This window comes from Natrix helvetica, assembly GCF_964273705.1.
Source record: "Natrix helvetica genome assembly, chromosome: 6".
NCBI classification, from domain to species: Eukaryota; Metazoa; Chordata; class Lepidosauria; order Squamata; family Natricidae; genus Natrix; species Natrix helvetica.
Genome location: NC_138553.1, coordinates 1,382,183 through 1,399,615, shown reverse-complemented (window position 1 = coordinate 1,399,615; position 17,433 = coordinate 1,382,183). Strand labels below are relative to the sequence as shown.

The window sequence follows — 17,433 nt, the reverse complement described above, 5'->3', positions numbered from 1 at the left end:
ATGGATTCACAGAACAAAACCAAAGGGACAGAATTCATCCTCCTTGGATTCTCCAGCCTTTTGAGCCACCAGGTCCACCTTTTCCTGGTTTTCCTGGCTGCCTATTTGGCCACGCTGATGGGCAACCTCATGATCATAACCCTGGTTCTCCTGGATTCCTGCCTTCACACCCCCATGTACTTCTTCCTCAGCCAGCTCTCCTGCTTGGATATCTGCCTTTCTTCTGTGGTGGTACCAAAGATCCTGGTGAACCTCCTATGCCAGCAGCACACCATCTCCTACAACCAGTGCCTGGCACAAGCCTTCCTCCTGATTGGCTTTGCGGGATGTGAGCCGGCACTGCTGGCCGTCATGGCCTATGACCGCTACGCTGCCATCTGCCAACCTTTGCACTATGCCCACCTGATGAGGGGCAAGTTGTGCGTCCAGCTATCTGTGGCCATCTGGCTCTGGGGCTTCCTGGACTCAGCTATCTACACTGCTCTGGCCTCCAGGTTGGAGTTTTGTGGAAACCACCAGATTCCTCACATCTTTTGTGATGGCCCCCCATTACTGAAAATTGCCTGCAGTGACACTTCGGTCAATGAGTTGGCCACACACATCACTGGCACCTTGGTGGGCCTTGTTCCTCTTCTGCTCATCATCCTGTCCTATGTCTACATTTTGTCCTCCATCCTGCAGATCCGCTCCAAGATCGGCAGGCGCAAAGCCTTCTCCACCTGCGCTTCACACCTTGCTGTAGTGACGCTCTTTGTGGGAAATGCTTTTGTGAACTACAACCAGCCCAGTGCTGGCTACTCTCTAGAGGTGGACACCTTCATCTCCACCATGTTTTGCATCGTCACCCCCATGCTGAACCCTTTGATCTATACTCTCCGCAACAAGGAGGTGAAGGGGGCCATGAAGAAGCTTCTCCGCTGCTGGAGAACAGCATAATTTTTGCTCATTTATTCATGATCAACATTCCTTTTTTTTTTCATATAAATTTTATTTTTTTTCTTTAAAAAAGACAAAACAACACATACAGAACAAGAGCAAGGAGGGGAAAAAACACAATTTCATCAAGCATGTTGTTTGGTTACAAGTTTTTGTGCAACGGTTTTTACAATTAAGAATAAAGTCACTGATTATCCATTAAACATAATTAAATATTTCATTGAGCATTGTGTGTTCAAGTTACCATTAATATTCTTTCATTTGTGACAACCCTTGTTTCCTTACATCCATAATTATCTACTAGGTAACAATAAGTCTTTATAAAATTATATCACCAATCTCTAAAAAATAAGGATAAAGATTAAGTCAAAAAAATTCTCATTAGTTCATATAAGACATTTCTACTTTCCATTAGCCATAGAATTTCCAATCATCCACAACTCCGAATATAATTTTCCATTATTATTTGTCAATCCATGTGGTCATTAAGCATTTCAGTCTATATTTATACCCATTATTCATTACATCATCATTATTCCATTTTATATTATAAAATAGTCACCAGCTACAATCATACCTAACAGTTTAAATCATCTCACTCTTATACATTAAGTACATTATTATTCTTATATCGTATAAGCAAGTAGTCTGTTTCATAGTAAAAGCTTAACACCTATATAAAAAGAGAGAAAAGAAAGGAAATTTGTTTCACAACATTAAGTATAGCTTTCTATTATTATTACATATAAGATAAGATAAAGGAGAGAAAAAAAATTCATTTCCAGGTTTTTTTATCCAACCATTGATAAAACAAATCCCATACTTTATAGAATTGCTCATCCTCTAGTTCTCTAATTTCAAATGTAAGTTTACTCATTTCAGCACAGTCCATTATTTTTCGAACAATTTCTTCCTCTGTTGGTAATTTCTCATTTTTCCAGTTTTTAGCAAATACAATTCTAGCAGCTGTTAACACATTTATGATCAAATATTTCAAGTCCTTATTGTATATTTCTGGTATTATTCCCAGTAAGAAAAGTTCTGGTTTCAAGTCTATATGTTTATGTATCATTTTCTCCAACCACATGTGTATTTTAGTCCAGTATCTTTTAGCTTCCGGACAAGTCCACCACATGTGGTAGAATGTGCCCGGCGTATGTTGACATTTCCAGCATTTTTCAGACTTATTCTTCGACATTCTTGCTATTCTCGATGGGGATAAGTGCCACCTATAAAACATCTTATACAAGTTCTCTTTATATGCAGTTGACATTGTCATTTTAAACGATCAACATTCCTTGTGCTGTCTGGCAAGAACCCATGGGGGGGAGGGGTGTTATCCTTTGCTGTTGGAATATTCTGCTATGCGGATATGAAGAGGATTTGTTAAGAAATTCTTATATCCTCTTTACTTTAGCTTCTTTTCTATTTTATCTCATCCAAAATAGTTTGCATTTTCTCTTGACTCTTTTTTTTAAAAAACTCACTATTATATTGTGTAAAATAAGTTCTTGTGTTGGTGAGATGGTTAACCAACAAACCGAATGAATAAATGAACAAATGACAGGTTTATTTGCACCCCAAACTATTTTGAAATCAGTACCTTTATTTACATTATTAAAAAAAAAACATTTTGGCTTTCTCTTTGCTATTCTGCAATAACATTCCACATCGTCTCCCTCTGTAGCAGAAGGATGGGAACCTTGAACCTTTTATGACCCGTGGACACTACTATCAGCCTCACAGCATAAACCAGGAGTATAAACAAGGACTTTCTGAGGTCCCCCACTTCCAGTAGACACATCAGCCTCTGCTTTGCTTACTTGCTATCGGCTGCCATAGAAACGGGGAGGGTGGGGGCATGGTATTTGGGATGGGAATTAATGGCACAGGAGGTGATGTGGCAAAGGGAGTTTTCTTCTCACCATCTTCTGTGCATGCTGATGGTCAGTGTTTGGACCTGGTCAAGGCCGATCGTCCTGCATACCAACGCGATGGTGCTGTCTGGAGATGCAACCCACATGACACCTTAGGGAGTTGCAGATTGGACACTGGGGTGGGTGTCGTTAGCGGGAGGGGGCTGGGTTATCATTTGATATGTACGTGTTTGTGCCTTTCTGACTCAGATCTTGCTTTACTATCGCTGCTATCTTTTCATAACCAGTAAAAGTACTTTTTAATTCCACAAACAATGGAGTTGGGAGTTTTCTTTCTTGGTTACTGATGGAGGCATGGCTGACACCTGCTCTGCAAGGGGGTAAAAGTCCCTTATAGGGTGCAGGAGCCAAAGGAGCAGAAGATTTAGGCACAAGGAGAGAGAGAGAACAATTAACCAGAGGAACAACTTGCCTCCAGAAGCTGTGGGTGTTCCAACACTGGAGGTTTTTAAGGTGACACTGGGCAATCATTTCTCTGGAATCATATGGGGTCTCCTGCTTGAGCAGGGGTTGGACTAGAAGACCTCTACGGTCCCTTCCAACTCTGTTCTTCTGTTATTTAATGACCTGTGCAAAGGATATTCTGATGCTGCTTGAGTGCATTTTTGCCTGCAAAGTTTACAATACAATACTATAGTAGAGTTGGAAGGGACCTTGGAGGTCTTCTAGTCCAACCCCCTGCCTAGTCAGGAAACCCTATACCGTTTCAGACAAATAGCTACCCAACATCTTCTTAAAGACTTCCAGTGTTGGGGCATTCACAACTTCTGGAGGCAAGCTGTTCCACTGATTAATTGTTCTCATTGTCAGGAAATTTCTCCTCAGTTCTAAGTTGCTTCTCTCCTTGATTAGTTTCCACCCATTGCTTCTTGTTCTACCCTCAGGTGCTTTGGAGAATAGTTTGACTCCCTCTTCTTTGTGGCAACCTCTGAGATATTGGAAGACTGCTATCATGTCTCCCCTAGTCCTTCTTTCTATTAAACTAGACATACCCAGTTCCTGCAACCATTCTTCATACGCTTTAGCCTCCAGTCCCCTAATCCTCTTTGCTGCTCTTCTCTGCACTCTTTCTAGAGTCTCCACATCTTTTTTACATCGTGGCGACCAGAACTGAATGCAGTATTCCAAGTGTGGCCTTACCAAGGCATTATAAAGTGGTATTAACACTTCACGTGATCTTGATTCTATCCCTCTGTTGATGCAGCCTAGAACTGTGTTGGCTTTTTTGGCAGCTGCTGCACACTGCTGGCTCATATTTAAATTATGCTTTGCTGAGTCCAGGTGTGCCAATTTCCAAAGGTCCTTTTAAAAAGCCAGCTGAATTCCTCCTGCCTCCCAGGATGTAGCTTGAGGATTGTGTGTTTTTTTACAATGCAGGCAACAAGGCCATAGAGGCGGCAAAGTAGGGCCCCGATTTTAATCAGATCGCAAGGCAGGAGATGCAGTCACTGCAGAGATTCCACCACAGAAGCTGGCAGCTTTCAGCCTCCGGTTTCAGCAGCATGAGCAAATAGGGAGCCTTGCCATGGGATAAAATCAGGAAACATTTATTCAGATTCAAGAAGTATCTGGGGAAGAGACCCAGTTTAGAGTCAGCATGGGCAAACCGGGTGTTCCTGAAAAGCAATGGGGCAGAGATTAAGCAAGGCCATTAATTTGTGCTAGTGTGGATCTCACCCAAACCCCACAAACTTTGGCAATTACCACTGTTCAAGCATGTTCAGGAAAGGAATTATTAATGGAGCAGGTCAGCAGAAATAGTTGCATTTGCTATTCTGCACGAAACTTGTAGATGCAATCTGGCTGCAGGAAAAAGGGAAGTTTGAAAAAACACAAGCTGCAAATGATAAAATTTGGAGTCCAAAAGGGAAAATAATTATGGATGGTAGTAAAGCAAAATTAGGCAGGCGAAAGAATTGAAACAGAGGCCACTATGCCAGTTAGGAACAGGGACGGTTGGAGAGGAAGCAATGGGTCTGTAACCCAAGTCAGTTACAATTTATTGTCATCACCCATGTTTGCAATGCAGCTGTCAACTGGTGAAGCATTTCCATGTCTGTTATCAAGTTGACATTGGAGGAAAGGGGGGAGGTGTAAGTCAGGGAGATATTGAAGAGGGAAAAGATCCTTCTGGAAATACCTTGAACATCGTATCACAGACAGGTGGGAGAAAGTTCTCCAGATCTTTTTTCCCATTTCTCCTTTAAGTAATTAAATCAAAATGAGGACATAGGAAGGAAGGATATGGCAGGCAGAGTCCAAAATGTCATTGAGCCAATCAACCTTATTGGAATTTACATCTACACAACCCCTCAGCCTGGAAAAACCATTGCTGGTGGTGAATACAAAAGGAGATACAGAGAGACTAGGAAGAAAATCAAGTTTTTCTTTCACGGCTTTCCAGGAGATGCATCATCTTTCTCCTGAGTGCCCAGAAGCTTTTGTAGGGCCCCTTTGACCTCCTTGTTTTGGAGGTTGTAGATTAGGGGGTTCAGCATGGGGGTGATGATACAACAGAGGATGGAGACCAGAGTGTCCACGCCCAAGGAGTAGCCGGCACTGGGATGGTTGTAATTCAAGTTGGCCATCCCAAAGTAGACGATGATGGTAATCAAGTGGGCAGCACAGGTGGAGAAGGTCTTTCTCCTTCCACTGTTAGAACGGATCTTCAGAATTGTAGATAAGATGTAGACGTAGGAAATAACAATAAGGAGGAAAGGGCTGAGACCCACAAAGACAGTTGCTGTGTGAAGAGTCATCTCATTGACATAAGTATCACTGCAAGCAATTTTCAAGAGAGGTGGGACATCGCAGAAGATGTGATGGATCTGGTTGTTGCCACCGAAGGCCAAATCAGTGGCCAGTGCAGTGTGAATGGCAGAGTTAACCGTGCCCAGATCCATGAAGCTATAGCCAGAGGACTCGCACCCTAGTACTCATAAGTTGTGTATAGTGCAGAGATTCACAGATGGCTGCATAGCGGTCGTGGGCCATCACGGCCAGCAATGCACATTCAGTTCCCGCAAAGCTCATGAGGAAGAATAGTGCAGAGATTCTTCCTTTCCCTGTGTGCCCCCTTCCCTTTCAACTGTTGCGACTTTACAGACCAGGATAAGCAGAGAGCGCAGGAAGGCAATCCAGTTTTCCTTCACTGCTTTCCAGGAGATGCATCTTTCATCTCCTGAATGCCCAGAAGTTTTAGCAGGGCCCCTTTGACCTCCTTGTTTCGGAGGCTGTAGATTAGGGGGTTCAGCATGGGGGTAATGATACAATAGAGGATGGAGACCAAAGTGTCCATGCCCAAGGAGTAGCCCGCACTGGGACGGTTGTAATTCAAGTTGATCATCCCATAGAAGAGAATGACGGTGACCAGGTGGGCAGCACAGGTGGAGAAGGTCTTTCTCCTTCCACTGTTAGAACGGATTTGCAGAATGGACGATAAGATGTAGACATATGAAATGACAACAAGGAGGAAAGGACACAGCCCTACAAAGACACTTGCTGTGTGAAGAGCCATCTCATTGATATAAGTGTCACTGCAAGCTATTTTCAAGATTGGAGGGACATCGCAGAAGATATGATGTATCTTGTTGTCTCCACAGAAGGCCAAATCGGTGGCCAGTGCAGTGTGAATGACAGAGTCCACCATGCCCCAGACCCATGAAGCTGTAGCCAGAGGGACTCGCACCCACTTACTCATGAGTTGAGTATAGCGCAAAGGTTCGCAGATGGCCGCATAGCGGTCGTAGGCCATCACGGCCAGCAGTGCGCATTCAGTTCCCGCAAAGGTCATGAGGAAGAACATCTGGGCCATGCACTCGTTGTAGGAGATGGTGGGCTGCTGGCGCAGGAGGTTCACCAGGACGGTGGGGAGGGTGACCGAGGAATAGCAAATGTCTAAGCAGGACAGATGGCTGAGGAAATAGTACATGGGACTGTGGAGGCGTGAATCCACCTGGATCAAGATGAGTATGACCGAGTTGGCCACCAAGGTGATGAGGTAGATGGTGAGAAACAGCAGAAAGAACAAAGGTTGACCTCTGGGCATGCCGGAGAAACCCAGGAACAGGAATTCGGTCACCTGCAGGGTCTGGTTGCCACCTTCCATGAGGTCCCTCAAAGTTAGCTGCAGGGAAAAGATTGGAAAATGAATTTAAGAGGGAGTGATGGAAAGGTGCACATTCCTCGTAATAATCGTGACACACAAAGAGATAAAAACATCACCATTTGTGATAACTTCCCATTAATTAAATTTAAAAGGACTACAGTCATTAATTCCTCTTAAAAGAGCCAAGCCGAGCTTGTTCACCTTTGGGAAAAAAACATAGTTAAGCAGAAATGGATTTCCTGATCCATTGACTTCAATAGGAGCAGGAGGAAAATTGACTCTCTGACTCGTGTTTAGGTTGACTATCAACTTGACCGTTTCGTGGTTCAAAGGTGGAGCCCACAGGAATTGCAGTAAAACTCCCCTTTCTAAAGTGACTGCACAAGGATTGATTCACTTACTTGGGGTCCTCTGTTCACAGTTGACTTTGGGGTTGAAGGTGAGATAGCTCTTTATGGTCACTCAGAAGGAAGCAGCATCTCCAAGTGTGGAGCGTCCAGAGGCCTGACCATCTCTGGCTGGTTGAGCTGTCCTGGGAGACCAAGGACAAGCAACCTGGTTGGATAGTCTGGAATCAAACTCAGGACCCCAAAACCCATCATCCACCCTCACTGCAGTACTTGCTGCACAGTGCGGACCGGAGGAATTCTCTCCAGGGTGTAAGGGGAGGGATTCCCACAGAGAAAAGGAGGGATTCCTTTTGATACATTTGAGGAGAAAGCGATGCAGTCATGCGGAGGCATAACTAACAGGTGATGTGAATTCAGAGATTGACAGTGATCCAACCTGAAGTTCATTCTCCTGTCTTCTGCTGCTATTGTCATCAAGACAAAACTCACTGTCTTAATACAAATAGAAATATCAGCCAGATTTCCATAGAAGGTTTGATAAAGCTTTCTGAGAAGGGGAGGTTTTCAGAGAAGTGAGGACTTCCAGGTTCACCCCAGCTACACACACTCTTTCTGGTTTCTGTTGGGCTACCACACACCCCTTCCTCTAAGTATTTTCTTTCCTTACAAGAGTTTTGGGGGGGAAGGTTTGAAATCACAGCATTGGGAGGAAGCTTCGCAAGCAAGAGGGAACCCCTGGACTTCTCCAAGAACATCTGGAGGGACTGAACTTTGCTTTGCATGATTAGATTTCATTGGGGATGGGGAGATACTTCTGGGGATGTTCATGGTCCTTTCAGTGAGGGGGGGGCAGTTCATGACATCTATGTCCCTCCTGTTGACTCTCCCCAGAAGCAATATGACTCACATGTTATGTGTGAACTGACACCCCAAATGAAACAAGTCTCCCCTTTCTTGGTAAGTGGGTTGTGTGAAGTATCAACCATGAAGAGATGTTCCTCCTGGGATTTATTCTGTCGCTCTCTGCAACCACACTCCAAACTCCTCCAGGTGACCCCAACCCTCCTTTCGATGGACCAGTGAGGCGCTCATTTTCTCCTTGCTTTGATCAATGACCGCCTAATGTTGGTCCTCAGGAGGAATCCAGGACCATTTGAGCTTCTTCTCCTGACCAGCAAATCCTCCTCTGGAATTTCTCTTCCTCACCTCACCCCCCCCAAATCCCCGTTGCTTCCCCTCCACTGCTAGGCTCTTTCCAAATTCCTTTCCTTCACGTGCAACCTCTTCCTCAAACCCGTGTAGAAAGGGGCTTTCACTGGGTGCGTGTGTGTGTGTTTGTGAGCGTCCCTGTGTAAAGAGGAGAGGAAGAGGCATGGGGAGTTTGGTACTCAGTAGGTGACCCAAGAGTCCCATCCCAAAATATCTGACTTGACACCAAGAACTGAATTGTCGCCATTCTCGTGTTTAGGATCAGGAAGTCTCCTGGGAGAAGATCCAGGTCCTTGGCTGTCTCCTCACCACCAATACTTTATTTTAGAAATCACCCCCCCTCTCTTGGAGATCAGAAAAGAATGAGACTGCTGAACAGCCTGAATCAGATGCAATTTATGAACCTTACAGAGCAACCGTAAAAGACTGATTTTAAAAGGGTGCATGATAAATATCTCCTTCAGCATCCCACCCACCCACCAAGGTTCCCTGCTACAGAAGGACCCAGGTCTGAGCTCCTTTGCGATGACCTTTCTTTGTGGCCTCCTCACCTTGTAACGGCCTCCAGGATGAAGCTGGCGTGTCCGGCTGCTCTCCCTCCTTCTGCTGCTGCAGTTTTGGGAAGGGAAGTGGCAAGGAAGCTCTCTCAGTGACTGTCTATGGGATCCAACGGTGCTACCAAGAAGGGGAGTGGGAGGGAAAGGGAGGGAGGAATTGGCAAGGTCCTCCTGGTATCCGCTTCTGACATGGGGAGGTCTCTGCTTCTTCCTCCGAGCCTCTTTGAGGTGCCCCTAATCCTGTCTGTGTCACCCTCAGAGCCAAATGTTGGCTAAAGAAGAGAGATGGTTTCTACGGCATTCTGAATGTCCCTGAAGATCAATATGCACCACAAGCAGAAAAGCAAAGTAGTTGCACCCGAGGGATTTCTCCCTGAGAAAGTTGGAGTGAAAGGGAAAGGGTGGGAGCTCAAACTCAGGACAACATCCACACCCAGAAGGAAGGACTCTCAGGGGAGAACCAAGTATCTTCTACTTCCAAGACTTGAGATGAAACTATGTTTCCTAGCTAATGTAGATTCTCAATTTTCCTTGCTTAGTATCTTCTACATGCATTGGACTTTAGTTACCATAATGTCTCAGTCTGTATGGCTGTGAATTATGGGTATTCGAAATAGAATAGGGTAAGGCCACACTTGGAATATTTGCATTCAGTTTTGGTTGCCACGATGTAAAAAAGATGTGGAGATTCTAGAAAGAGTGCAGGGAAGAGCAAGAAAGAGGATTAGGGGACTGGAGACTAAAACATAGGAGGAACGGTTGCAGGAACTGGGTATGTCTACTTTAATAGAAAGAAGGACTAGGGGAGACATGATAGCAGTCTTCCAATATCTCAGGGGTTGCCACAAAGAAGAGGGAGTCAAACTATTTTCCAAGGCACCTGAGGGTAGAACAAGAAGCAATGGGTGGAAACTAATCAAGGAGAGAAGCAACTTAGAACTGAGGAGAAACTTCCTGACAGTTAGAACAATTAATCAGTGGAACAGCTTGCCTCCAGAAGTTGTGAATGCCCCAACACTGGAAGTTTTTAAGAAGATGTTGGATAGCCATTTGTCTGGAACGGTATAGGGTTTCCTGCCTAGGCAGGGGGTTGGACTAGAAGACCTCCAAGGTCCCTTCCAACTCTACTATTGTATTGTATTGTATAGAATGGAAGAGAATAGCAGAGTTTGAAAGGACCTTGGAGGTCTTCTAGTCCAACCCCCTGCCTAGGCAGGAAACCTTATATCATTTCAGACAAATGGCTATCTTCTTAAAAACGTCCAGTGTTGGAGCATTCACAACTTCTGGAGGGAAGTTATTCCACTGATTAATTGTTCTAGCTGTCAGGAAATTATTCCGCAGTTCTAGGTTGCTTCTCTCCTTGTTTAGTTTTTACCTATTGCTTCTTGTTCTACCCTCAGGTGCCTTGGAGAATAGTCTGACTCCCTCTTCTTTGTTGCAACCCCTGAGATATTGGAACACTGCTATCATGTCTCCCCAGGACCTTATTTTCATTAAATGAGACATACCCAGTTCCTGCAACTGTTCTTCATATGTTTTAGTCTCCTCCCCTAATCCTCTTTGCTGCTCTTCTCTGCACTCTTTCCAGAGTCTCCACATCTTTTTTACATCGTGGCGACCAGAACTGAGTGCAGTATTCCAAGTGTGGCCTTACCAAGGTATTATAAAGCGGCATCAACACTTCACGTGATCTTGATTCTATCCCTCTGTTGATGCAGCCTAGGACTGTGTTGGCTTTTTTGGCAGCTGCTGCACATGGCTGGCTCCTATTTAAATGGTTGTCCACTAGGACTCCAAGATCCTTTTCACAGTTACTACTACTGAGCAAGGTACCATCTATACTGTACTGAGATTGGAAGCTTTTCTAGCCCAAACACCTCCTCAAGGCAGGATCAATCTTAATGCCACTGTGGTGGTGAAAATAGCCAGCACCTTTTCCCTAATAGCAACAAAATCAGGGTGTAGCATCTCTGTGCTGGATACACTACCGCAAAACCAAAGCAAGGAAGGAGAAAACAGAACAGCAGAAATATGGATGGGCCACCCTGTTGGGTATGTCTTTGTTATCAATAATCTTTGTAGCTCAGGGTTGAAATTGGTGCTCTCTGATCTTGCTTGTTTTCTTGCAGGTAACATCATGATGATATTATCTAGTTGGGTAATGAGACATCTGCGAGAACATAACCAAACTCAGAGAAGAATGCCATAGACTTCCCCTCCTCCTCCCCTCCCCCTTCTCCCCCTCCTCCTCTCCTCCCCTTCTCCCTCCCCCATTCTAGTTCTGATGATGTTACCTAGTTTGGGTAATGAAATGTCTGCAAGGAAACAAGCAAGCTCAGAGAAGACCGAGGGCCCCTTGTGTCCTAATTATTTTTGCTTTTCTCTGTTTGTAGTGACTGGATCCCATCTTTGTTTGAGAAAAACAATACATGAAATGTCTTTGTTTGGAGCTTGGTTACTCAACAGCTGGACACTCTGAAGGGGCAGAGCAGTGCCTGCATTTTCTGCATGACATGAAAAAAGTGCACCTTCCTCCACCTGTCCTTACCACTTTCTATAGAGGGCCGATTGAGAGTACCCCGTCATATTGCATTACTGTCTGGTTTGGAAGCATTATTAAATCCACTGCAGAGAGTGGTGAGGACAGCAGAAAAGATCGTTGGGAGTTCACTCCCTTCTATTCAGGACATGACGTATAAGTGATGCTTGATCAGGTCTGCAGGATTGTCTGGGACGCCACACATGCTCTCCACAACTGTTTTCCTTGTCACCTTTTGGGAGGGGGCTTTGTGGTATCTATTAAGTATCAGTAATAACTGACAGACCACCAGTAACAGTAACTGATTTATTCAACTTAGTAACTGAACTGAACTGAAAGCCGGTTGACAGCTATTTATATTCTCCAGCTGTCAAGCCGGTAGCCAATAGGGGCTTGATGCTCGTGCCGCCCTGGAACCTGTTTAAAACGACCAATCCTGGGCGCGCGTGGACAGGCCTCCTCTGGCGCCACCTGCTGGTGGACGCTCCGAGAATACAACACTCCTTCCCCCTTGTCCGCGCATGCGTAATCCTGGAACCTTGTTGGCCTTCTGCGCACGCGCTGCGATCTTCTCAGCTGTGGAGTGACTGCCGCCGTAGAGGGAGGATCGCTTCGATGAAGTGTCCATGAAGGGCCAAACCGTGGAACTCCTCCCAGCTCACCAGGTAGATAGCTTGCCGGTATCGGATCATTGATTTGGCCGCCGGAGCTAGTTGTTCGCTCAGATCTGGGCTGATGGGCGGCGTCAACAGGTCTTTGTGAACTTGGAATAACATTTGGAACATTTGAGTTGTTTGACGCTGCACCGGTGTCTCTTCGCCTCAGTTGATCTATGTGCCTCCTCCACACTCTTCCATCTCCAAGGAGGACCCTATAGGAACAGGGCCCCGTTAGCTCCGATACAACACCAGGCACCCATTTAGGATCTCCTGCAAAGTTCTTAGCGAACACTCTTTCCCCTACCATGAAAACCCTAGGGGGGGGAGAGGATGGGTAGGAAGGGGTAGCGTAAAAGGGATGTAATCTGTCTAACGTCGTACGTAGTTTCCTTCCCATTAACAACTCGGAAGGGGCTTTGCCAGTTATTGGGCAAGGGGTGGTATGCTGGCATCTTAAGAATGTGGCTACTCGTTGCTGCATTGGCAAATGAGCCATGCGTGCCAGTGATTCCTTGGCCGTGCGCACCGCGCGTTCTGCCATTCCATTAGCCGCCGGGTGGAAGGGAGCCACGGGAGCGTGGCGAATGCCTTGGCGTTGGAGAAATGTCTGAAATTCTTGTGAAGTAAATTGGGGCCCGTTATCCGACACTATGATGTCAGGTAACCCATGTGTTGTGAATAAGTTGTCTAAGATTTTTATAGTGGCTGCAGACGTAGTGGAATGCATAGGGAACAGTTCTACCCATTTTGACCACGCGTCAATTACCAAGAAGAAGGTGGTTCCCTCTATTGGTCCTAAAAAATCCACGTGGAGTCTGCTCCACGGCGATCTGGGTTGTTCCCATTCTCTAGATGGGGCTGCTGGTGGTGCGGGGCGGACCTGCTGGCATTGGGGGCATTCCTGTACCCACGCTGCAATATCCGCATCCATGGAGGGCCACCATATGTAACTGCGCCCCAGGCATTTCATACGGACAATGCCAGGGTGGCCCTCATGGAGACGAGATAGCAGTGCCTGGCGCAATTTGCTTGGGATTACTATTCTGTGTCCCCAGAGGAGGCAGCCTTGGAGAGATGACAGTTCCGTTCGGCGGCGGTAGAATGGCAGTAGTGGCTGGTCTATATCAGAATTAGGCCATCCACTGCGGACGAAATGAATTATTTTTGAGATGATGGGGTCTGCTTTGGAATGTATTGCTATGTCTGATGCAGACAGTGGAAGTTGCAATTCATCTAAAAGGCAGATTGTTTCTGTAGGAGCTGGGTCCAATACCGGAATAGGTAAAGGGCAACGGCTCAAAGCATCTGCATTGCCCATTGTTATGCCTGGCTTATGGATCAGCGTGTAGTTATAGGCTGATAAGAATTCCGCCCAACGGGACATGCGGGGAGATAAAATTTCTGGAGTGGGCCGGTCGCCAGCTAAAATGCCTAGAAGTGGTTTGTGGTCCGTTAGGAGGGTAAATGGCCGCCCATACAGGTAATGGTGGAAACGTTTTACTCCCGCAACGGCGGCCAGCGCCTCCTTGTCCAGCTGGCTATAATTACGCTCAGGCTTGGACAAGGTGCGGGAGTAGAACGCTATGGGGGCCTCTGAGCCGTCAGGATATACATGGCTCAGCACTGCGCCCACTCCAAATGGAGAGGCGTCGCAAGCTAGCTGCAGGGGCCACTTCTCGTCGTATTGCGCTAGCACTGGTGGAGCTGTCAAAGCCTTTTTGACAGCCGCGAGCGCCTGCGCCTCGCGGCTGGTCCAGAGCCATGGTGCTGAAGTGTCTAAAAGTCGGTGGAGGGGCTCTGCTAACGACGCTTTGTGTGGAATGAACGACGAATAAAAATTGAGGAGGCCTAAGAAAGCCTGCAACTCAACCTTATTGGTTGGGGTTGGTGCGGAAAGGATTGCCTCCACCTTTTTTGGTGATGGATGGATTCCATCTTTATTTATTAGGAATCCCAGGAATTCTACGGCAGGGACTCCCAATTTACACTTTGATGCCTTAAGATGGAGGCCTGCATCCCGGAATTTTTGGAGGACCGCACGTAGGGATTTTATTAACGTGGGGGCGTCTTTGGCTGCGATGAGCACATCATCGAAATAGGGTGTGACCCCAGGAATGCCATGGAGCAACCGCTCCATCAATCCCTGGAATATTCCTGGGGCCACACTGACGCCGAATTGCAGCCTACGACATTTAAAAGCCCCGCGGTGGGTGACTATTGTCTGTGCCAGTGCTGTGGCTTCATCAACAGGTAGCTGTTGATAGGCCTGGGCTAGATCCAATTTTGCGAATATCTTACCTCGTCCTAATGTGTGTAGTACGTGCTGGACTACCGGTACTGGGTGGGGATGTGCTTGGAGGGCTTTATTAATTGTTGTTTTAAAATCTGCGCATATTCTTACAGAGCCGTCAGATTTTAGGGGAACAACAATTGGAGTTTCCCAAGGGGAAAAATCAACTGGTTGTAGAACTCCTTGTTCCAGGAGTTTGTCAATTTCCGCGTCTACTTTCGCCTTTAAGGCGAATGGTAGACGTCTGGCCTTAAGCCTGATGGGAGCTATTGAAGGGTCGAGGTTTAAAGATATTGGGGAGCCCTTGTAGAAGCCTAATGATGGTGAAAAAACATCTTTGAATTCCGCAATTAGAGAGGTGAAATGGTTAGTAGGTAAGGAAGAGTATTGCGTTGCATGGATGCCAGTTATTGACAACCCCAGAGCACTGAACCAATCGAGCCCCAATAAAGAGGCCAGGGGATCCTGTACCACTAATAATGGTAGGTGGCCTGTGAAGGAGCCATAAGTAACTAGTAGCTTAGCGCAGCCTAGGAGCTTGATGGAGTTTCCCTGGTAGTCTTTCAGACGGCAGTTTGCAGGGCTGAGTTGCTTTACTTTGTAGTGGGGTAGAATAGATGATAATGTTTGCCAAGAAATAATTGAGCGAGCTGAGCCTGTATCTAGCTCCATGGAGCAAGGCCGGCCTTCGAGGAAGATAGTCAGGTGCATCTTACCGCGACCTCCTGCAGATGCGGATGCTGAGTCGACAACCCATTCAGGGTTGTATTCCTGGATGTCTCCCAGAGATAGAGAATTTAGGCGGCGATTAGGTGGGGCAGGTGCAGAAAAACGGTAGGCAGCATTTTGATTTTGTGGCCGGTTGTCAGGAGCGGATGAGCGGCATATTGCTGCTAAGTGTCCCTTTTTCCCGCATTTCCGGCAAATAGCTGCCCTAAATCGGCAGGTTGAGCGTGCGTGCTTGCCGCCGCAGCTCATGCAGGCGCGACTGTCTCTAAAATTTAATGATTGCAGACGATCTATTGCTAAGTCAATTTCTGATTGTATAGAGGAGGCTAGTTGTTGATGATTTACTTGAGGCGATGGAAACTGTTGTCCCGTTGGCAACGGCTGTGGCAACCGTCTACGGTCAGGGGTTGACTGTTCGGCCATCTCCGCTGCGCGAGCCTCATCAACGGCAATTTTCAAAGTGAGGTCTGACCGGGATAGAATTCGGCGATGTAATTTCACGTCTTTCAGACCATAAATAAATTGTTCCAACAGGGCTTCGTCCAAATCAGCAAATTCACAAGGAATAGCAGCCGCACGGAGCGCAGCCACGTAGTGGCTTATGGATTGCCCCTCTCCTTGAATGCAATGGCGAAAATCTTGTCGCCTTGCAAAACGTGAAGGTGCCGGTTCATAATGTGTTTTTAATTTTGCCATTAATGTCTCCCAAGGCACCGTGTGTACAGGGGTGGGAGCTGAGAGAGCTCTTGCAGTTGCGAACATCTCTGGTCCACAGTAGTTTAAAAATATGCCTCTTTTCCTCTCCAGGGAAAGGCTTGTTAAGTTGTGTGCCAGGAGGAAACATTCAAACCTTTCCACAAACGCCTCCCAGGTTTCTGCCTCCACACGAAATGGGGCGAACATCGATGAAGTTGTCATTGTAACTTGTTTTGCTGGGTTGGATCCGCCCGTCCTCGTCGCCAGTATTAAGTATCAGTAATAACTGACAGACCACCAGTAACAGTAACTGATTTATTCAACTTAGTAACTGAACTGAACTGAAAGCCGGTTGACAGCTATTTATATTCTCCAGCTGTCAAGCCGGTAGCCAATAGGGGCTTGATGCTCGTGCCGCCCTGGAACCTGTTTAAAACGACCAATCCTGGGCGCGCGTGGACAGGCCTCCTCTGGCGCCACCTGCTGGTGGACGCTCCGAGAATACAACAGTATCCGAAGCAGAACATCCAGATTCGGTCACAGTTTTGATCCGTCCAACATCAACCGTGTGAACTTTCAGGCTTCCTCGTTCCGCTAAGACTTAAAGTTGCCAAGTTTGATGACCTCTTATATAAATGCTACAGGAATGGCAAACTTTTATGCAGGAGAGAAGAAGAAGAAGAAGAAGAAGAAGAAGAAGAAGAAGAAGAAGAAGAAGAAGAAGAAGAAGAAGAAGAAGAAGAAGAAGAAGAAGAAGAAGAAGAAGAAGAGAGAATGAGGGATGCTGAAAGAACGTGGATGGAAGAAAAGCAGGGTTGTTGGTAATTTGTAGAGAGGAGATGAATAAGAATGACAAACCCATCAATGAAGAAGGAATATCTGAGTGTGGAAGTTCATTGTCATTGCCAGGCCAGGTAACATCTTTAGAGGAGTTTAAGAGAGGTCAGTGTTGGAGTTCTTCTACTTATAGGGGCTTCGTGTGGTCAGTAACTCTTGTGATGGGGAAGTCATGCCAGTGACGGTCGCAACAGGTGAGGATCTTGTGATGGGTTTGGTGTGGGTCAGGCTGAAGATGTTTCCTAGCCTGGAAATGAAAATTTGGGAAATCAGTCCATAAACTCGAAGGATGAGCCTCCTCCCTCATCCTCCACCTGAGCTACAGATGTTCCCCACTATCACAAAGGAACAATGAAGGGTGTCCATGCCCAACTTCTTCACTGCCTTTGTCTTGCTTGCCAAGTGACACAACAGTCCACAACCCTGCCTGAGGTAGTGGAAGTGGAAAAGTGCTGCCTCTTCTTTTAGTGGGCTATCAGAAACTTCTTCTTCCTAATTAGAATTTTGGGTCTCCAAGATCTGCACACCTGCTGTTCCACTCAGATGGGGAATTCTGGGTGTATTTAGGATGAAAGCAATGAAA

At 46.3% G+C, this 17,433-nt stretch overlaps 2 protein-coding genes across 2 annotated transcripts; one reads left to right on the top strand and one right to left on the bottom strand.

The window, feature by feature from the left end:
- LOC309394960 (olfactory receptor 5V1-like) lies at positions 1-936 on the top strand (the record flags this gene model as incomplete). The annotated part of the gene is made up of 1 exon (XM_081958678.1): positions 1-936. The coding sequence occupies one exon, from the start codon at positions 1-3 to the stop codon at positions 934-936; it is 936 nt and encodes a 311-aa protein (XP_081814804.1).
- Positions 937-5,263: 4,327 nt separating this feature from the next.
- LOC309394959 (olfactory receptor 5V1-like) lies at positions 5,264-6,981 on the bottom strand (the record flags this gene model as incomplete). The annotated part of the gene is made up of 2 exons (XM_081958677.1): positions 5,264-5,761; positions 6,520-6,981. 2 exons carry the CDS (start codon positions 6,979-6,981, stop codon positions 5,264-5,266), a joined length of 960 nt encoding a protein of 319 aa, XP_081814803.1.
- Positions 6,982-17,433: the final 10,452 nt, after the last annotated feature.